Genomic DNA, 22,233 nt, shown 5'->3' with positions numbered 1-22,233 from the left:
GTTAATAGACCCGAGATGCTGAAATTCGTTAGAAGATAACGATCATATTAGACTAACATGGACGATGTTTGACATCATTCTCTTTTTCACCCACTGAAGAGATGGGATTCTACCATCGAGAGACGAAGCTTTACGAGGAAGTTTTATATCTTGATAACCACACAAGAACTACCAAACTACTACAAAAAAAAAATTATTGCACCAGAAAAGTTGCACTTCCTTTCAACATGGCGGCCATATAAGACTTATATGGCTGTTGTTTGACATCATCCACTTTTCAACCCGTAAGAGAGATTGGATTCTAATATCGAGAGATAAAGTTCAAGGCGACAGCAGACTGTCTTGATGTGAAGACAAAAACTAACAAGGTACTGACAAAAACGTTATTAGACCTGAAAAGTTGGACTTTCAAGATGGCGGCCATATAAACTAACACTGCCGATGTTTGACATCATTCTGTTTTTCACCCGTCGAAGAGATGGGATTCTACCATCGAGATACGAAGTTTTACGTTGACTTTTTATGTCTTGATATTGACACAAACACTACCAAGCTAACCACATAAAAAGTTGTTAGACCAGAAAATTTAAGATGGCGGCCATATTGCACTAACATGGCGGTTGTTTGGACTTAATCTTCCTTTCAACCCGTGAAAGAGATTGAATTCTGATATCGAGAGATGAAGTTCCAGGCGACAGTAGACTGTGTTAATATAAAGACAAAAATTACCAAAATACTAAGAAAAATGTTTTTAGACCTGAGATGTTGAGTTTCCTTTCATGATGACGGCCACATTAGATCGACATGGAAAAGAGGATGATGTGGAACATCGGTTGTTGTTTGGATTTCATCATCTTTTCAATCCATTAAAAAGATCGGATCCTAATTTCAAGAGATGAATTTCCAAGCGAGAGTATACTATCTTGATATAGAGAGAAGAGCTAGCAAGGTTCTAAGAAAAATGACATTAGACCTGAGATGCTGGACTTCGTTTCAAGATGGCGGCCATCTTAGACTAATATGGTCGATGTTTCACATCATACTCTTTTCCACCCGTTAAAGAGATGGGATTTTAACTTCGAGAGGATGAAGTTTTAGGTGACAGTTTTATATCTTGATATTCATATAAAAACTACCAAGCTACTAAACAAAAAGTTATAAGACCAAAATAGTTGCACTTCTTTTCAAAATGGCGGCCATATTAGACTAACATGGCAGTTGTTTGACATCATCCTCTTTTTAACCCGTGAAAGAGATGGGATTCTAATATCGAGAGATGACGTTTCAGGCGATAGTGGACTGTCTTGATGAAAAGAAAAACACTAGGCAGGTATTAAGAAAACCGTTTATAGACCCGAGATGCTGGACTTCGTTTGAAGATGGCGGCCATATTAGACTAACATGGTCGATGCTTGACATCATTCTTTTTTTCACCAGTTCAAGAGATGGGATTCTACCATCGAGAGAAGAAGTTTTACGTGGAAGTTTTATGTCTTGATATCGACACAAAAGCTAACAAGCTACTACATAAAAACTTAATAGACCAGAAAGTCGCACTGCCTTTTATGGTACCCTCAATATGGACCAAAAAGTTTGTTTAAATATGGTGAAGAAAGATCAATTGTGTGCTATTGCACTCAAGAAGAGAAATTAAATTTCTAGAGTTTTACTCAAAATGGTTGCTATGGAAACCAGCCACAGCCTTTTGAAGTTTTGACAGTTAACTCTTATTTTCAGTGCTTTTTACAGCTTTATTTGGAAATAACCTTATTTTTTACCACACCCAGTGGACAAATCATCTCATGTCACGTGACAGACCTTAAAATGTTACGATTTTTTGGTTTATATCATCACGACACTATTGGTCTTTGATGAGCTCAAGTTTCAGAAATTCTACTTAAAAACCTTGCAAAGTAGAAATGTTGGCGCGAAGTCAGTCGGTACAAAAGTAAGCTTTTCAGAAAAATGCACTTTAAGTTTCTTACACGAAGTATTAAGCATTTAACGAGCCACAAATAGTGGGGAGGTGCAGATTGGATCTCGGGGGAGGGGGTGCAATGGTTGTTCTATTTTGTAAAAAGTTACCGCAGTTGTGGGAAATGTTCCTTGTCATAAGGGAAATGAATGAGCCTGCGATGGCAATTCGAGGCAAAGCTTTTCACAAATAATTATACCAATCGAGTTGTGCATGTCTTAAAAGTTTTTTCCAAATAGTTTCGTTCATATAAGTTAAAAATAATCTATATTTTTGGTCACGTTCTCATAGTAAACAATCGTTGCTGTGGCCGTTGCCACGTGAAAAAACTTATACCACTGTGTACTTTCCTTAAATTTCACACTCATCTGGAAGGAAATTCGGCAAGATCGTTTCAAAATGTTTTTGACAAGTCTTCAAGGGTCTTGTATTTCCAAGAAATTGAGTTTTTCATGAACATCGCCATATTTTAGGGTACCATACCCTCTTAAAGTGGACATTTTGAGTGTTTGTAGGGTCTTTAGGTTTGCACTAGTCTATCACAGAACAAATTGCAAATGGCAAATGCCATGCCAAATTTACCATATATTATTTTAAGTAAAACAAAGCTCTCTTGTAATTTATGACTATCACGTGATTGCTATACTGCCCCCCACTGAGTTATTGCGTAATGAATATAAAATTCCTCAATATTTCATAAAATGATGGGAAATTTAGCCCTTTGTCTAGGAATATCATTGCTGGAGACGCTTAATGACCTTGTCAGGCAAATAAGGCACCCATTATGACCTGATTTACCATTACAGGCTCATTCATTTCCCTTATGAAAAGGGACATTTCCTACAACTACGGAAGCTTTTTACAAAATAGATGAAAAAATTTGGTCAGGTTTAGGGGTACGGTTAGGGTAAGGATTACCTCACTTATTGTTAGGGTTAGCTTTTAGGGTTAGGCTTAGGGCAAGGGCTAGGCTTAGGCTTAGGCTTAGGCTTAGGGTTAGGTTTTAGGGTTAGGCTTAGGGCTAGGGCTAGGGCGAGAGCTAGGGCTAGGGTTAGAGCGAGGGTTAGGGGTAGGGTTAGGGTTAGGGTCAGCATATCAGTTGAGAAATAGATATATATATATTTGTTTTAAAGGAAAAAATAAAAGCACTTAACGTTTTTTTCGGTAAGTAGCAATAAAAAATGTTTGCTTTAGTTAAGAACTGGCAGGTAGAAGTTATTGACGTCATTTAAGGTAGCCAAACGTAGGATTTTACACTTCGAGAACGAAACAGTTCTATTTGTTTATAAATTCGTTAGAAAAACTACAGGCATAAGCTGCTGGGTTCTTGAACGCGATAACAAGTCTTCATTTCACTAATAAAGTGATAAATATATGATCATTTAGCCTAAAAAGCTACACCCGAGATAGTTTCGCATTTTTGAGCAACACCAATAGAGTTTACGCTCCATTGCCTGGTCACGTGACTAGTTATTATTTCAAAACTTTGTACCCTGTTTGAGCGGAAAAAACAACTGATAGTGAGTAAAACTAGTAATTTTTCAATTTCTTATAGAGAGATCTTTTTATAGCGTGTTTTAAATTTTGCCTATTCTGCATTAAATCCGTGCAATGTAAGGAAATAGGTCGCATGACAATATTAAAGTATTCATAAAATCTTTTAAAAACGGGTTAGTTAATGTTGTGTCATATTATCAACATTTCCTTTACCTGAGCAACACGTCGAGAGCAAATGGGCGTAAAATTTCTTTTGCAAACTGGCTTATTTCCAAAAATATGTTTTGTGACGTCATGACCACGAAACGTGCCATCCGACACTGAACATCACTTTATACCCGTGATATGATGAAATATAACTTATTCTTTCCAAAACACCTAGCACAATAGGCTACTACGTCATGTGTGTCTATTTCTCAGACCCAGTCTGCTCAGGTAAGACCGGGGGGGAACGCGGCTCATCGTCGTAAATTCAGTAAAAGTAAAGCAATGGTTCCAAGTAAAGGTCCACTTAAGATGGCGGCCATATTAGACTTACATGGCTGTTGTTTGACATCATCCTCTTTTCAACCCGTAAAAGAGATGGGATTCTAATATCGAGAGGTAACGTTCCAGGCGAGAGTAGATTCTCCTGATGTTAAGACAAAACCTAGCAAGGTACTAGGAGAACGTTCTTAGACCTGAGATGTTGAACTTCGTTTTAAGATGGCGGCTATATTAGCGGAGCTCCGGCGGCCCGAAGGGCCGCCATGCGGAGCACCATAATTATAGGAACAGAACTACGTACATACATAAAAATAGAAACCCATGCAACCCTGTTTTCATGGTCATCACTGCTAGGGGCATGGATCACTGGCGCGCGTGCCTAACGACGGCGACGACGTCGCGCAACATGGCGGCCATACTCCAGCTAATACCAAGTCTTAGTTTACAGCGTACGTCTTTGATATTTGACACCCATGTTATGGTTAATTGACACCTTTCAACACAGGGTATCCGCTGATCAGTATGACGTGGCCATATAGCAGGCTTAGGATTATTGTTTCGGGGCGCAAGTGAGTTCAAAGTACGGAACTTGATATAGTGAACGGGTTATTTTGCAATTTATGTGCGTTGGCTGTTGGACTGGCGCTACATATTTTCGCTACACAGTGCTGACGAGCCCCAAGAAGGGCGAAACAGCTTTCCACTGTTACGATCCTACTTTATCGGTTCTTGTCATGTTGGTGTCTCGAAACGTTTTTGACATAGCATCAGCTTTACAGTCTATTGTTTGTCTTCATACATTTTTTGGCTGATCAGATCTCATGTAGATCCTACGTTGGCAGTGTTTATCGTATGCGGTCCCTTGCAGTTTCTGGTTTCTCAGGATTATAGCTCATCGAGGTCATGTGTTTTTTTTTGTAAGTTGACCGCTGGCCAAGTACTTGTTTTCGATTGGATCGCGGACTTAACAATTTAGATTCAGTTTAATTTGTTGTAATTAGGGCCGGGATATTCGGAAATTGGGTTAACGCTAACCCAGGATTAAAAGTTAACAAAAGTATAAATTAATCGTCATTACAAGTGTTTTTCTCTGCTTTAGGGCCAGGGTTTGAGATTATTCGGAATCAAAACAGAAGCCAAAAATATAAACAGAAGACCTTACCGCTAAGTTACAAAATTCAAATCAAAATTATCGCTTATCTTGGGTTAGCTTAAAGTGCCCATGATGTCAAAATTTTCTTTCGCTCATCTACTACATTTCACCTAATGAACTTCTGCGGAAAAAATTTTCGATCTGGATAAAACGCGACTTTTTTACGAATTTCAAAATTCTATTTTCTTGCGGTCGATCCCTGCCGCTGATCACAAGAATAACTTGCTCAAAATGGCCACGTGACTGATGCCTGTGACGTAGGTTCAGGAACCTACGATGAAGACTGATGTTGTTTTCTGGATTATTAACGTTGTTACAGAGAGCGGCAACGCGCCTTTGCGGCATTTTCAACTAAATGTAGACAACTCTGAAGCGAAATTCCCACTTGTTTTCAAGTCAGAGAAGTCACGACCCAAATCACGTGTCCCTGAACCTACGTCACGAATCACTTCAAACCGAGGAAGACTGGTTCGAATGGAGGACCAAAATGGCGGAACATTTGAACGTCTTTAAAAAATTATAAACAAATTGCGTTTTATGCAAATCGAAAACTATATTTCGAGAAAGTTAATTGGGTGTTATGAAGAATCAGATGAGAAAGCAAAAAAATTAACGTTATGGGCACTTTAATCGGGTTTTAAGCAAAGCGGCCCAGGAGCTCCGCTTTTAGGCTTGGATAAATCTTTATGTAGTAGGATGAAAAGGTGTAACCCGTTGATAGTCGGATTTGTTTTTGCCAACTGAAGCACGAATGATGAGGAGGGGGATTTCAGATGAGGCAGACTGACGTAAGATTAGGAATCTTGTAAGCATCTTAGGCTGATGGACTATCTCGATAGAGATTTAGACGGCGTTGAATCTTCACGGGTCAATATCCGCTGATGAAAGACATACCTCAGTCCCTAACCTCTTCCTCTCCCGCTCTGCACGAGTCCCTATAGACCTACATAATTGTTACCTTATTTTCGTGTAAAATCCAAACGATGGTCAAACGAGTGAAATTTGTAACACGAGTAATCTCGAGTTCCCGCCCCCTTCGCCCTCTATTAACAAACTAATAAAAATAATCAGAAAAGCAATCCTCTAATTCTCCCGGTGAACACGACCTGAGTTCTTTTGAGCCATTCGAGTAAGAAAACGTGTTAAGATCCTCATGAGAATAAAACAAGTTATTGCAGCGTGTAGGTGCTTTTTTCTTGCTACGCAAAAGAGTTACAAAATTACTTGCTCGAATCTGGGGGAAGGAAAGAAGGAATGAAGGCGGGGCTGAGTGGGAGAAATAAAGGGCGAGCGAATGTAGACGCTATAAACCAGCGAGGATGAATTCTGTTCCACTGTGACAACACAAGAATACGAATGTCCCTCCCCATTAATCTGCTGAAGGTCTGTTCCGGTTCACTTCATTTTTCTCGCGTCACGCTTAACGAGATTACTTCGGTCTGATTCCGTAGCAGCTTATCGTGATGCAAATTAAGAGTGGTTGTCACTTCTCTCTCAACTGTCCTGCCTGATCCCAGTACCTGGGTAGCAAGAACTCTAACTCAAAATAACGTCAGCAAAGAGTCGTCTATATCGATGAGGGAGAAACAGTGTTGACGGTGAATAACCACACAATGACATCGGTGGTGAATAAGCATAGGTAGGGGCAGAACATTCAACTTTACAAGGAAAACATTTCGATTAAAGTGTTTTATTTCATACTTACTGAGATTTTCGGATAGAATCGATCGCATGAAAAACTCATACGGAAATTTCTTCATCCAGTCATAATCGTGAAACGACTTTCTCACACGTGGAAAAAGGGTTTCATCCAATCAGATATCAGCTGTCAAAATGAATCAGTCAGTTCGCAACGCTTTCGCGCTGTTGTTGGCGCCTCTTCAATCTTCATTCACAGAAGTTTGTAGCGTTTCCACAAGCTTACTCCAGTTTTCTCGCAAATTAGCTATAAACCACAGACAATGGCGGAAAGTTCGAACAGGTTTATCGCTTTAGATAACCCAATTAAAAAGTACATCCAGGAAAGACTCGAGCAAAAACCCGACGAGACGTTAAGGTTAGCTTGCTTAACGAATTCCTCAAACAGAAGGAAGAGGCAAGAAAAGTTTTAAAGAAGGCAAATATGTCGTAATCATTATCGACGACAAAGAGTTTTACCATGCAAGGAAATGTCTGGAAGCTCAAAGCAAACGACTTAAAAAAAGCAAGACAAGGGAAACAAATCAAACGCAGCTAAAGCGTTGACTGATGGCGATAGGTTTTTGAATAAGCGACAAAGTGCTTGCACTCAGACGGAGTAAAAACATAACTACACACATGTAAGATGAGGGTTCTGGCGCAGTGGTTCTTGCGGGTTTTCCCCGAATCCCGCCACCCCAACCACTCGGGATTCGGGGAAAAAACAGCAAGAACAACTGCGCCCAGAACCCTCATCTTACATGTGTGTGTCGCAACATCATAAAATGAAATCGCGCGAGCGGTCCAGCGAAGCTGTAATGTCTGTAATCAATATAAGCAGATGTGGCGCACAAATACTTTTTCTTGAAGAAATGCCTGCACTGATTATATACAAAAATGCGCCAGAATTTTTTCCTATTGAAGAAGTATATGCACATGTATATACGGCCAGATGGCAGCCGCAAGATATTCGTCCGATGTTCTGCAAATGTTTTACGGCCCAATACCGAAGGGGGAAAACATAAACCTACCCGAACCGTTAAAACCAGATTTTACCGTATTATATGACGGATTTCAAATATCCCAAAATAATTTCCAAGAATGGCTTCGTGTGTGGAGAATGGATGTGTCCGAAAGAAATCCAAACAATAAAGATCTTTTAATGTTTGCAAGAGAAAATAAAGAAAAGATCACTGATTTGGTTGAACAAGAAATCCAAAAGTTAAAAAGCGTAAAAGTAAGTTTTGGGTTACAAGTAAAGTTTTCAATAGAAAGAAACGGTGAAACGCAATGCATGGAGCATTATTTTAAAGACGACAAACCGCACGTTTTCAAAAGGAATGATGAGGACCAGATAAAACAAAAATTTGATGAATTCATTGAAATCGCAAAAAGAGAAACAGAAAACTGGTCTGAGAAGGGATCAGGATGGGAAGTTGAAATGATAGAGATTGCGTACGTGAATGTCGCGCGCTATAATTCACTTCGCGGAGGAACCTATTTGCCTCTTCCAGCCAAACTGGCAAAAAAGAAGGCAATAATAAACGTGGAAAACAGGGATAACAAATGTTTGAAGTGGGCACTCAGAGCCGCTTTATTCCCTCCAAAACACGGGAAAGACCCGCAAAGACCAAGCAAATATACGGTTAACGACGGTATTAACTACGGAGGCATCGATTTCCCAACACCAGTAAAACAGATAGAAAAGCTCGAGGCACAAAACGCAAACCTCGCAATAAACGTATTTGGCTGGGAAAACAATTGTGTAATTGTGCTCCAGATAAGCAAAAAAGAAGCGAATGTGCCGCGGATAAACCTGATGTTAATTGAGTCGGGGGAAATTCAGCACTATTGTTACGTAAAAAGAGAAAGCGCTTTGCTCTTCGATCAGAGCAAGAACAGAAATGCAAAGCACTATTGTATGTTGTGCTTAACTGGTTTCTCAAGAGCAGACTTGCTGGAAAGGCACAAAAAAATATTGCAACGGTGTGAACGGCAGGCCGACAGGGATTGAGATGCCAGAGGATGGGAAAAACACCCTTTCCTTCCAAAACCATCACAAACAGATGAAGATGCCCTACGTGATATACGCGGACTTCGAGGCTTTAGTCAGAAAGATTCCGGGCTGTGAGCGTGGGCCAGAGAGAGAGTAAACAAGCTACACAGAGAAGACCGAAAGGCATGAGGCATGCGGGCATTCTTACATGGTTGTGAGAAGCGACGGAGAGGTTTCAGGGTCAAAGGTTTACAGGGGCGAAAACGCGGTGGGAACGTTTTTAAGTGACATTCTGCAGGAAGAGGAGAAAATAAGAGAGAGTTTGGCCGCACCAAAGCCGATCGTGATGGCGGCCGAAGACTGGGGAAAATTCCAAAAAGCAACTGATTGCCACATTTGTAACAAAAGTTTGATAAAAGACGAATTCTTAGATTCTTTACCTGTTTCGAACATCGAAGAAGCCGGTGAAGAAGACAGTGAAAAATGCAGTTATTGGGGTCAAGGTCACAAAAAATGTTTTTACATGGCACAGAAAGAGCAGAAATGGGGTGTTCAAAGGCTAAAAAGACTGGCAGACAAAAAAAGACCAGTTGGAAGCAAAATCACAGGAAAATTGTAAGTACTGTGGAAACCCTTTACTTCAGAAAAACTTCAGAGACGCAGTAAAGGACCATTGCCACATAACGGGCAGGTACCGCGGAGCCGCGCACAGCGAATGCAATAAGAAATTGCGAATAAATCCCAAGACGGACCAAATACCAGTTATATTTCACAACCTGAGGGGCTACGACGCACACCATTTAATGCAAGCGATGTCGCAGATGCAGAAAGAGGTGAAATGCGTCGCCAACAACATGGAGAAATACATCACATTTTCAGTCGGAGGTCTGCGTTTCATCGACAGCTTGGACTTTTTGCAAAGAAGCCTTGATTCACTTGCAAGCGCAACACCGGATGAGTCATTGAAAATAACATCAACGATTTCAAAAGGCAGCGACCTGCTTTACAAAAAAGGGATCTACCCTTACGAGTACATGGACTCATGGGGGAGATTTAGCGAGACAAGGCTTGCGGATAAAGAGAACTTTTACAGCAAGCTGAACGACGAGCACATAACAGACGAAGAGTACGCGCACGCGCAGGCTATCTGGGAGGCTTTTGAATGCAAAAATCTGGGCGATTTTCACGATCTTTACGTGAAAACGGATGCCGCCCTTTTGGCGGATGTTTTTGAGAACTTCCGAAACCTTTGCCAAGAGCAGTACGGGTTAGATCCGGCGCATTATTTCACGTCGCCAGGCCTCAGCTGGGACGTGCTCTTGAAAAAGACAGGGGTCGAGCTTGAGCTATTCACAGACCTTGAAATGCATCTCTTCGTGGAAAGGGGAATGCGGGGCGGAATCTCCATGGTGAGCAAGAGATACGCTAAGGCAAACAACCCGCTAGTACCGGACTATGACCCAAGCAAGCCAAAAAAATACATCATGTATCTCGACGCAAACAACCTTTACGGATGGGCAATGAGCAAGCCCCTCCCGAAAAGAGATTTCAAATGGAAACGTGTTATGCCCACAGAGGAGGAGATCCTAAAGAAAAAAGAAAACGCAAAGAACGGTTGGATTCTTGAGGTTGATCTTGAATATCCAGCAGAACTGCACGAGGAGCACAACAGCTATCGCCGGAGAAAAAGGTCGTGAAAAAAGAATGTATGTCGAAATACCGAAAGAGGTTGATGAAAGACCTGGAGCTGAAACCCCCGGACAGCAAGAAGCTGCTGCTGACGCTTGAGGACAAAAGGAACTATGTCGTGCATTACAGAAACTTGCAGTTTTATCTGAAGCAGGGCATGAAACTGAAGCGCGTGCACAGGGTGTTGGAGTTAGAACAAGAATGCTGGATGGAGCCGTACATCCGGATGAACACAGAATTCAGGAAAAACGCAAAGAGCGACTTTGAAAAGAACTTTTACAAGCTCATGAATAACTCAGTTTTCGGCAAAACCATGGAAAACCTGCGTAACCGCGTTGACATAAAAATAGTACACAGTAATGGGACATACATATACAACCTTTATTTATACACGATAAAAGACGTCAAAGCTAACAAGCTTGTGGGGTCGTGTACTAATAAGATACATAAAATAACTACAATTAATAGATAAGTAATTAATACAGTTAATAAAAAATTAATACAAGAATTAAGTAATTCTTATAAAAAATATAATTTTGATAACAACTAATGAGATCAATAGTTAAAAATAGATAAAACTCTCCGATCTTTTGTTAATTATTTGTGGGGCTAAAATTTGTGGGACGGGGACAAACGAATGACAAATGAATGATAACAACGAATGAGATCAATAGTTAAAAATAAATAAAATTCTCCGATCTTTTGTTAATTATTTGTGGGGCTAAAATTTGTGGGACGGACAAAATAAGAAAATTGGTTGCCAGCCCTTTGTACTCAAGGCATGTTATATTTTCAAACGACCTGGTAGGAATCGACATGCGAAAAAGCAAGCTGCTTCTCAACAAGCCGGTCTACACGGGGATGACGATCAGCAAGATCCTGATGTACGACTTACGAGCTAAAAAAACAATACGGCTCAAGGTGCGAGCTCTTGTACACAGACACCGACAGCCTTCTGCTTGAGATTGAAACGGATGACATCTACAAAGACATCGAAACGAACAAAAATCTGTATGATACGAGCGACTACCCGAAGGAGCATCCACTCCACTCAAACACCCACAAACAAGTCTTGGGCAAAATGAAAAACGAATGTGCCGGAACCCCCATAGCAGAGTGTGTGTGCCTTAGACCGAAAATGTACTCTATCTTGAAGGCGGACGAAAAAAAAAATCAAAAAAGCAAAGGGCGTAAAAAAGGGCGTTGTCAAGAAACAAATAATGCATGAACAGTACAAGGAAACGCTTTTTGGTACGAAGCAGCTATGGCATGGAATGAATATTCTTCGAAGCGAGGGACACGAGATCTACGGCATGCATCTAAACAAAATTTCGCTTTCACCATTTGATTCAAAGCGATGGATAGGTGACGATGGTATCCATACAAAAGCTTACGGGTACACCAACATGCATATATTGCCTACATTAACAGATGATGAACTTAGAGAGTTAGATGCCGAAGTTTCAAAGTTGCTCTGGGGGTAATTGTGTGTTTGGAGGGACAACGAGGAGTTCTTCACGCACGAAGCCGCGCTTGGGACCGTCGTGCAAATAGTAGAGAACGGGTTGATTCGGTTTGGTAAAAGATCTTTCAATGCTGAAAACCTTCAAAGACCAGATTGGATCTGTGGCTCTTTTTACACCGCCTTCAAGCTCTCCGGGTTGGTAGAGATAACAAACTTGGACAAGAGAGGGGAGTATTTTTTTTTCGTTTTTTCCAACAGGCCTTGAATAAGATGTCGATGGCCTTGCATAAACAGATTTTTCTTTGATGGCAACGGCGGGTTTCTTGCCGATAAGGCTTGTTACCTCGTTGTTCAAAGCCAAAACAACTTCTGGAAGTCTTTTCACCCAGGCAGTAGACCGCTGGCCCTCAGGGAGTCGCATTTCCACGGCGTACTGGTGCCCAAACAAGCGCTCAGCCAGGGTGCGGTTGAAACGTTCAACAATAGCCTGGTCGCGGTGAATGTCAACCCGCCCGCGCCGGATATATGTTTTGTGCTTTTCCATCTCTTGTGTGACAGCGCCCATGAATTCGCGCCCTGGGTCAACCTGCAGCATTTGAGGCCATTTCAGAGGCGCACGCTTGTAAATCTTCTGAAAGGCCTGGGCGACCTCATCAGAATTTTTCGAAGTCAGGGGTGCGGCCTCTTTGTAGCGGCTGGCCACGTCAACAACGGTCAGCGCGTATTTGAAAACTTTGCGCCCGCGAGGCAGTTTGTCGTGCGGCAGAAAAAGAAGATCCGCCTGGTGGACCTTGTTGGGTGTGGGAACGCCGAATTTCGGTCGAGGAATTCGCCTCGGCGCGGGGAGGAATATCTGTCAGAGCGCTTGCCTGATCAGCCACTTTTTTGCGGTTTCTTCAGGTACCTTGGCAGCCTCGGCTAATTTTTTTATCGCGACGATACCTTTCCAGTAGCCCCCGGGGCCGTGGTATATCTTTGCTAGTTTGTCATCCATAGCGTTACTATAAGAAAGGAGTTAAAAAAAAGTTTAAAGGAACCGGAAGGCTGCGTAGCCCAGAGCGAGCGCCTCCGCGCCCACGAACATGAGTTCACCATTTTTCTGCTGCTCGCTCGGCTGATAGAAATCTGAGAACTTGGGCTCTTTGGGGGGTATCATTCGTTCGTCAGAATGCGCCTGGTTGTAGAGTTTGAGGGCATAGTCAGTGTTGGTGAAGTTCTGCTTGGCTTCCGCCTTTGTGTGCGCGTTGGTCGAAATCCAGTCGAGAAGATGGGTGCGGTCGCGCGTGTATTTGGCGTGAGCCGCTTGGTACGCCTCGAGAGCTTTGTCATGGCGCTTTTTTTCTTCAAGTGCAGCTTTGCCACCCCCGCCAAGCCCCCTCGCCAGATAATTACCTCCGATAAAAGCCGTGGCGTTCAACACAGCCCCACCAACCATAATCGCGATGCTCGCCATGGTGTTATATAGCAGAGTCTTTTTTTTAAATCATAAATTTCAGAAGCTGTAACTCGAGGTTCTTCTTGTCTCTTCCGCAATCCAGTCGAGAAGTTTTTTGGGTTCGGTCTTGTATTTTTCTCGAGCACTTTTTAGGAGACACCAAATTTTTTATACTCATGTTTTCCAAGGCCCAGAAAAATAATTTTTCGCGGTCGAGAATTAATTGATCGAAAAGCTCTGGAAACTCCTTGACTACTTCATCGTAGCTCTTTTCTTTTTCTATCGCGGTTCTCAAAAGATCCTCGTTAACAATATCCCCGATGATTACAATACCTGCCGTGGTGCAATATAAGAGATTTTTTTCTTCAAATCATTAATTTCAGACGCTGGTGGGAAGGATTTTTTGGCCCTCGAGGTACTCTTTGAGCGCGATGCTACCAGCCATGGCGGCGGTGAACTTCACGTAATTCATCGCGCTACTGCTGGGATCAGAAGTAAAATTCTCTTTTACGACCTTTTTTGCGGCCCAGCCGATGCCAGCGGCTAAGCCAGTGAGAGTAGCGGCGACAACGACGGTCTTGACAAGCTTATTGTTTTTTTCGGACATGGTGCGTTAGATATTAGGAAAATAACAAAAGTTTAAAACAAAATTAATCTGTCTTTCCCGCGGCTTCTTCTTCTTCTTCTTCTTCTATTCTTCCTATTTCTTCCTCTATTTCTTCCTCCATTTCTTTTATTCTTCTTGCCTTTTCTGCGGCCGTGTCACAAAATGTTCTCTTGAAAAGATCTAAGACTGATTCATAAACCTTTTTGTTGAAGTCGTACCATACTATTGAAATGCCAGCAATTGCGGCTGAAGAGATTAGAATCTGTGAAACGTTTGGTTTTGGCATCGTGATATGCTTTACACTCGAAAGTTTAAATAAATGTTTTTAAACCTTTTGGTTTTGTCGCGCGAGCAGGTTCTGTCTCAACACGCGCGGGCTCAGGCGCGGGCTCAGGCGCGGGCTCAGACGTTTTTTTGTCGAACGCGGCCTTGAGCTCTTCACGTTTGTAATAAATCCCGATCAGTGAAACGCATATGCTGCCAACAGCAAGCCATTGGGTGGTGCTGAGGCCGCTATTTTTTTTCTCCCCGCCTTCTGAAGTCGGGTCTGGTTCAGGAGCAGCCGTGGCGGCTTTCGTCTTGTTTTCCGCGAGATAAGCCTCTGCTGCTTTCTTCTGTTTTTTTCCGTGCCATCCGCGTTCTTTCAGCAACCATTCTTCCAGCGGCCACACGCCTGGGATTTTTTACGCGCTGCGTTGTCGTTGTTGCAGTCGGAGTTGTCGCTTGCTGTGTGACATCGACTGGAGGTGCTGTATGGGTCTCGCCCTGAGAATGCGCCGTGACGGCAGGTGCGCTCTCGAATTGTTCGGTTGACATTCTGAAACAAATGCGTACGCTGAGCTGATATAATAATGCTTAGAAAATTACTCTGCGGAATTTGTCAGCAATCCCTCAGCAGTCGTTGAGGATTGCTGCGGAATTTCTTCCAATTTTGCTTCGTCCCTTCTCTCCAAATGCGAGTTAAAATCAATATGTTTTGTGGTGATCAGCGCCGCGTTGGCCGCAGCAAGAAACCGGCCGCACTTCAAAGCAAGGTTGCCGGCCAGATTGGAGAGCTCTTTGTTTGTGATGTAGTCGTTTCTGAACTCTTTTTGGTAAGCGTCGATGTCTTTGATGCTTAGGGTCATTCCGACCGCTTTGGTTGCAAGAAAAATGAAGCTGTCGATCAGACTTTCTGTTGTCTTTGAGCCCACGTACGTCTCGTAACGTTTGGTGTATTTCTCGACCTCTTTGTCGCTCAGGCGCTTCACCTGCTCGTGGGTTAGCTGCACTCCGATGGCCTCTTTGGCTTTGCCTGTAGACACCAGCACGACCAGCTGCTCACGAAGAGCAGGAACGTCAGGTCCGGGGGCGGTTGGAACAAGGCCACCTGCAGGACCACTCGGCGGCTCGGGCTCGGTTTGAAGAAGGTTCATAACTTCTGCTAACGCGGCCTCTTCTTCAGCCATTGTTCAAGGCTATATATAGCTTTCATTTTTTATTCATAATAACTTTACCCCGTAAGGGTGGCGAAGCGCGAACACAAGATAAGAGAACTTTCGCTCTTTCGGCTTTGAAACCAGACCTTTGTACTCATCCTGAGAGAGTTCGCCAGCGTAATCATCGAAGATGGCTTTCGTGGTCTTGGCCGAGGGGGTGTAAAAGAGAACGATCGCCTCCACGTTCTCCCGGAAGGAAGCTGTTATGCCTGTCATCTTCTTGATCAGCACCCAAACGCTGATGCCCATATGCCGAGCAGAAAAAGCGAGATTCACCAGTTCGCCAGTGCGCCCTTTCACGTCTTTGGAGGCCGCGCAGTCATCGAGTATTATGAGCGTGTTGGTGCCCTCGAAAAGCCATCTCACTATCTTCAACCACTTTTCCACGTCGTGCTGCTCGCACATTATCACATTCATTCTTGAATCGTTTTCACCAATCCGGTAGTAGGCCCTGTTGTGCGCGAATGTGGGGCAGATGAGAACGATGTAGTCGAACTTGCCGCGGAAAGGGCCGCGAACCTCGATTTTCCTGAATTGGTCGGCTCCACGATGAGAGCGTTGAAGGGAATCTTACCGGGGTCCATGTTCCTATTCAATACAGCACAGAAACAAACTGTCTGTCCATAATGTTGAACTGGGCGTCGGAGATGACGAATATGTGGCACTCCACGTCGCCTGAGCCCTCACCTTTCCGATCAATTTGCAGTTGGATGCCTGAATGACTGTTCACGAGGCGCGCGCCGCTACCGTGCAACAGCCTATCCGCCATGGAGCGCATATCAATCACAAGCCCGAACTTATCGCCGGTGTAAAACTTTGTCATATCCATGTGATCGGTTCCATTTTTTTCTTTCGCAAACATGCGGCTCGCCTCTCTCCACATGTCAATGTCTTCGATTCCGTTGTTATAAATCATGTTGGGCCAGCCGTTGACCGTGACGCTGACTTTCGTGAGATCGGGGAAGATGAATTTTTCTGAATCTCTGGCGCCGTCAGCATGCGGCTCCATGAACAGGAGGAGGAGGGCTTTGAGCGACCTTATTTGGGCGTTGAATTCAATGTTGAGAAACTTGTCGATGTCTTTTTTGAAATTTACCTTCGTATAATGCTTCACGTAGTCGTAAACGAACTCTTTGCCGCTGTTGTAAACGCTGACTGCCTCGTCTGCCAAAGTCTTGCTGCGGATCATTTCGTACTCGAGCTTGATGTTTTTCAGTTTGCATTTCAGCCGGGTTGAATCGGAACCTCTGACCACATCTTTAGCTTTAGCAAGTGTTATAATGAACTCGAGGTCGTTGTAAAGGGCCGTGGGGTAGAAAACGCCATTGTCAGTTATCAGCTGATTGTCCAGCCTGATCCGGTACCTGCTTCCGAATACCCCGTTTGGCGCGTTTTCAGCGTCGACGCCCGAGGTTTTCTTGTCTCCCGCGCCTGAGCGGATCTTGCATAGATCCTCGCTCTGAATCCCTTCGAGAATCATGCCGTCTCGTTCTTCCTGCGAAAGAAAAGGGTCTTCGAAAGTTTTGTATTGGTTGTATTTGACCGTGTCTTGCAGGGTGGTGCCTCCAAACTTCACTTGCAACCTTTCGACGAGAGCCCGCGTGACGTTCTGGACAAGGAAGTTGTTGGCGTGCCCTCCAGAAAGGTCGATTTCAAAGACGAGCGCTAGTGAGCCCGGCACCAGAACCTCGCTCTCGTGCAGCTTAGGCACTCTAACATCCAGCTCATCGCCAGGGTTGGCTTCAGTTTTTTTAAAGGAGATTCGATTGACCTCGCGCTTGGCCCTCAAGGCTTGAAATGACTTTTTGTTGTACGTTGGGCGAAGATTCTCTTGCACCGACATTGTATAATACGCCTGCGATTATTTTTCTAATTTAAAAATAACATAATTGGAATATATCGCTATGGCGACAGGCGGCGGCGACTTTGGTCACGAAGACCCGGCCCTTGACAATCAGCTTGACCACGATGATGATGATGAAGAACAAGAGGTTGACAGAACCCATCCTTTTCAACACTCATCCACTCCCTACCAACCTGGCGTCCTCTACCACGGGTGGGAACAAACGGAAATGCATACTATACAGCACGAGCAGTCCGGCCTGCCTGACATTTCTCATCAGGAAGAAACCCCTTTGCTTGAAAGGACACCTTCAATCACTGATCTTCAAAAAGAAAGTTTTTTGCGGCGAAAACTCAAAAAAGCTGTGGACACGATAAAAGACAAATCCCCTAAAGCAAAATATGAGGCACTGGAAAAAATGAGGGAAAAATTGTTGCTTTGGGGTCTCAAAAGGGTGAGTACAAGATTCTAAAAGATGATGAGTCAGGCTTCATGAAAACGTTTTTAGACTCATTTAAAGATGAACTTGGCCCGAGTGCTGAAGAAATTATAGCTGAAGACCGTGATACTATCAAAGAACAACGCCAAAGTTTAAGAGAGGCAGAGATCCAACTACAACAGGCAGAAACACTCTCTTCGAAAAGAGAAGAAGAAAAGAAAGAAGTGGAAGCCCTGAGACGTAAAATTGAGCAAACTAACGCTCATATTGATGCCATTCTGGATAAACAAGGTTCGAATCTTGAAAGTGAAGTAGAGCTGCGTGGGCTGAAACAACTGAAAAAGAACTATCAAACCGATCTTGAAAACAAGAAAAAAGAATTGGACTCGCTTACAAAACAAGCAAGAAACAGAGAAAAAGAACAAGCTAAGGTTGACAGACTCAGGGCCAGCCTCGCAGCAAAAGAAAGTGAAACAAACGCCATGGAAGAAAGGCTCAACCAAACAAAACCGTTGGACGACCTGAAAGAGCAGGAAAGCGACCTGCAGCGCCAAAACGAGCAAGATCGGGCGATCATCCAAGATGAGAATGCCTCGCCCTCCGACATACAAGCCGCAGAAGGCAGAGTGGCAGAAAGAAACGAGGAGCTCGCGCGTTTGCAAACTCAGATTGCGGAAAGGGAAAGAGGGCGGCCTCTCTTGGAAAGGGTCAAAGAGATCTTCAAAAAATATGGCGTCACGGTCACTGCTATTCTTCTCGCCGCGGGGTCACAATAGGAGTTGTCGTCGGTTCAATCACAAACGCTTTGAAAGCCACCGGCAAAGCTTTGGGGAAAGGCCTAAAAGATATTGGCGCGAAACTTGGTTCTCTGCTGCCCGGGCTGATTGGATCGATCGTGAGCTTCCTGTTCAAAGCCGCCGGCCAAGTCGTCGGGTTTCCGGCGGAGCACACCTGGCTGCTTATTCTCGCCGCGGTGGCGTTTTTGTTCGAAAAATATTTTAAGAAGCGGCGATAGCTTACCGCCAAACCATGAAAAGCAAAGCCGATAAGCCTACTCCACCGACAATTACCGACGTTTTGTTTATTTCCTGTTGCGGTGTTTTATCTGGAGCCTTGGGCTCTATTTTTTGCGCCGTTGGCTGTTCTTGCTGAGTTTCAATCGAATCTGCTTTCCTTGATTCGGCTGTTGAGGCTTTGTGTATCGGGTTTGAAGGATGGCTGTTAGGAGGGTTAATTTTTGACGGGCCACCTGCCATTAGTTTGAGCGCAGCTTTTTTTGTCTCCGGGTTTACCTCGTTGTTGACACCTAGTTTCATCCCGGAGACCGCCTGTTTCAGCTTGTTGTTGTAACCGATTGTGCTTTCGGTGCTTATTATCATTTGCGCGGGAATAAGCCAGGCCATGGGGGCTACAGCAAGATTGAGCCTGACCTTCGCTTGATCCACCGCGAGCTGGTACCTTTGCACGCTCTCGGCCAGGTCGGGTTGTCTGATCGCGTCTTCCATTAGCACCAGGAACTCGCTTTGGGCTTCTTTTGCTCGGCCACCAGAGCCGAGAATGCTGCTGCGGACGTTGACTTGCGATCCCAAAATGCAGTAAACGAAAGCCTGGATTGACTGATTTATTCTCGACAACCCCGACTGCGTCAAACCTGACGCTGTGTTTGGCGCGAACTAGTCCGATTGGGTATCAGAAGCGGTCCCCGGATCGATGTAATAAATCAGGTTTCCTTTTATCGCTTCCCCTCCTTCGTCACTGAATTTGTTCCATCCCGGGTATAGGTAGTCAGTTTTCGACGTGCCGGACGCGTAAACGTAAACACTTCCAAGCCCGTGGTTTGGCCCGTGTGTGAAGCGAAAATCGCTCGAAGGGTCTATGCCGAACTCCCCGCATAGCCTTTTGTACGAAGCAACGTCATAATGATTATTGAATTCGCTGAAAGGCGGATCTCCGGGCAACGCGCTCTTGCTCTGAATTCCTCCAAGCTGGTACAAAATGACGGCGAAATACACGTGGAAGGTGTAAAAAGCTCATATCTGCGGGGGGAGATTTATCCCTTTGTCAAAGATTTCACGTGAAATTCCACAACCTTGTGTCGCGCAGAAAACAGCAAAGTTGAGCTGTTGCGGCCAATTTTTCATGTCAGGCCCTCCTAACCAGTGTTTTGATTCGGTTCCAGAAGTGTGCCTGAGTTTGGTTTTTTGAAATATTTCTCGGAATTTTGTCGTGAAATATTGGTCAGGCGTGGCGTAGATTTTGATTTCGGCGTTGAATATTTTCTTCAAGCTTAGCGCTTTGCCGTCGAAAGGTTCCGCAGGGATTGCTAAAGAAACTTTCGAACCAAGTGGTGACAATTGATAAGGAAAACCCCCGCTGTCTCCCAAACCAAGGGCTTGTTTCATTCCCGCACTCCAATACCGCCTGACTGAACCGAAGACGCTTTGAAACGAGCCTTCGCTTTCTTTGAAAAACACCTCTGCGGTTGCGTTGTTTTTCTCGTCGATGCTTTCTTGTGAAACGAACCGGCTTTTGTCCGCTTTTGAAAGTGGTTTAAAAATTTTGTCCACGCCTTTTCCTTGGCGGCTGACGCTTTTTTCACAAACTCAGGATCTTTCCACAAATTCGCCATCTTATTTGGACACAATTTTGTTTGTTAAATATAAAATGGTTATTCTCACTATTGTCACACAAGAGAACGGAGAGACTATCTATTTTCAAGACCCGTTACCGAAAGTACATTTCATGAAACTCCTTTCTTGTAATATTTTCAACAGCTGGGACACTTTGAAAAAAGAAGGTTCAGCCATCTTGGGAAATAAAGACAAAGATAGAGCTTTGTCAATTAGTAAATTAATCCCAGGGCATTACAGTTTAGAAAGAATGGCAAAAGAAATAGAAGGTCTGTTCACCAAATATAACTATGATAATTTGCAAACAGCAATAAATCAACGTGTTGGCCAGCTTGTAATCAGAAATTTGGGGCAAAAACCGATTGAACTTGATCGCGATTTAGCCGCTTTGCTTGGTATTGGGCGAAAGTTGGTTCCTTTAACTATAGCATTCGTAAAAAGGCTTACATCCCCAACGACATACTTTATTCATTGTGATTTGCTCGACAAAGAACGGAGTCTTTTCAATGGCAAAAGGCCAGATGTCTTAGCCCTGTTTGATGTGAAAGGGAAGCCTTTTGAAAAGGTAAGCTACCTTTCTTCTCCGGAACAGCCCTTGTGGCACTGCTCTACAGCCGAGTTTATAAATAGCATCACTGTCTCCGTCAAAGATGAAGAAGGCGAACTCTTTGATTTCAAGGGCTTCCCGCTTATTTTTGAATTAGAGTTGAATTAAATTTTTTTATATACACAATGTCTTCTGCAAATGTGTTACCAAGCGTGCCGCCTTCTGAGCATATCTATCCATTACTGGTGGCGCCTTCCGAAGATTTCCGCTTGCAAAAAATAAACGAGATTTCCAACACTTTGGACCGTGAGGTCGGCCACTATCGCCTCGTTGCTAAAAAATACAAACGGGCAAGAAAATTCGTTAATTGGAGTGCCTCCGGCTCCAGTGTTCTTCTCGGCAGCGTTTTCCAGCGCGAGTTTTGTCTCCGCTCTGTCTATGGTTGGCCCGCCGGCAACAGTTCCTTTAGGCGGCGCTGGGGGTTGTTTCGCTCTCGTTTCTTCGGGGCTGATAATCGCCAGCAAAAAACTTGATTCGAAAATAAAAAAACATCAAGAGATTACCACGCTCGCCGTTGCCAAGAGGGATACAATCAACAGATTGCTCTCCAAAGCTTTGAATAACAACGAAGTGTCTTCCCACGAGTTTGACACCATCCTTTCCGAGTTTTAACAGTATAACTCACTCAAGGAACAAGTCCGAGCAAAGATGCTTCGCCGACCGTCAAAGATAAAGCTTGCTGATGTTGATGTTCGGAAACTTGAGAAGGACATCCGCGGCAGACTTGAAGCTGAGCTGATAAAAAAAAATAACAGAACCCCAGCTTCGAACTGACTTTTAGAAACAGACGGTTTTATTTGCATATTATAAAAACATGCTCGTCTGAGTCCACTTGATTGCGTTTCTCGCCCACGAATATTTCACGCCAGAGTGGCAAAAAAAATGTACTTTATATTACGCGCGAGGTCGTTGCTGGTATACTTGAGGCGGATTCCTTTGATGCTGATGAGGTTTTTACTGGTAGACACCCACCTTTTTTCTGACGCTCCCTGCCAAAAAGGAACCACTCGTGCCAATCATAGGTCCAGGAGCATACTTTTACAAAATTCTTGTACTCAATGTTGTTTTCTATGAGAGGAATTAACTCCATCGGTGGGTTTAGCGATACTTTATGAAGAGTTCTCTCCCTTTCGAAACAGGGAAACAACATCCCTCGAAACGGCAGTTCGCATATTCAAAGCAAATTGTCGTTGGCACAATCTGCTGCATGTAATGGCAGAAGGGCAGTTTTGAAATATGCTCGTGTACCTTGTCCC

At 43.7% G+C, this 22,233-nt stretch overlaps 2 protein-coding genes and 2 pseudogenes across 2 annotated transcripts; 2 read left to right on the top strand and 2 right to left on the bottom strand.

Annotated features, from left to right (window-relative positions):
* Positions 1–7,683: 7,683 nt before the first annotated feature.
* On the top strand, positions 7,684–9,403 carry LOC149103642 (uncharacterized; annotated as a pseudogene).
* A 3,082-nt stretch (positions 9,404–12,485) lies between these two features.
* LOC149103641 (uncharacterized) lies at positions 12,486–13,598 on the bottom strand. Its single transcript, XM_089274004.1, has one exon. It carries the CDS (start codon positions 13,389–13,391, stop codon positions 12,966–12,968), a length of 426 nt encoding a protein of 141 aa, XP_089130130.1. The 5' UTR covers positions 13,392–13,598; the 3' UTR covers positions 12,486–12,965.
* A 127-nt stretch (positions 13,599–13,725) lies between these two features.
* On the bottom strand, positions 13,726–15,895 carry LOC149103640 (uncharacterized). The gene has a single exon (XM_089273785.1). The coding sequence runs from the start codon at positions 15,426–15,428 to the stop codon at positions 14,844–14,846; it is 585 nt and encodes a 194-aa protein (XP_089129911.1). The 5' UTR covers positions 15,429–15,895; the 3' UTR covers positions 13,726–14,843.
* Positions 15,896–17,362: 1,467 nt separating this feature from the next.
* LOC149103639 (uncharacterized) lies at positions 17,363–18,849 on the top strand (annotated as a pseudogene).
* The last annotated feature ends 3,384 nt before the right edge of the window (positions 18,850–22,233 follow it).

This window comes from Orbicella faveolata, unplaced genomic scaffold, assembly GCF_042242905.1.
Source record: "Orbicella faveolata isolate gen_17 unplaced genomic scaffold, um_ofav_v1 contig_35, whole genome shotgun sequence".
In the NCBI taxonomy this organism is placed as follows: domain Eukaryota; kingdom Metazoa; phylum Cnidaria; class Anthozoa; order Scleractinia; family Merulinidae; genus Orbicella; species Orbicella faveolata.
Note: the sequence above shows the minus strand (reverse complement) of the source record. Positions and strands in the feature narration are given on the sequence as shown.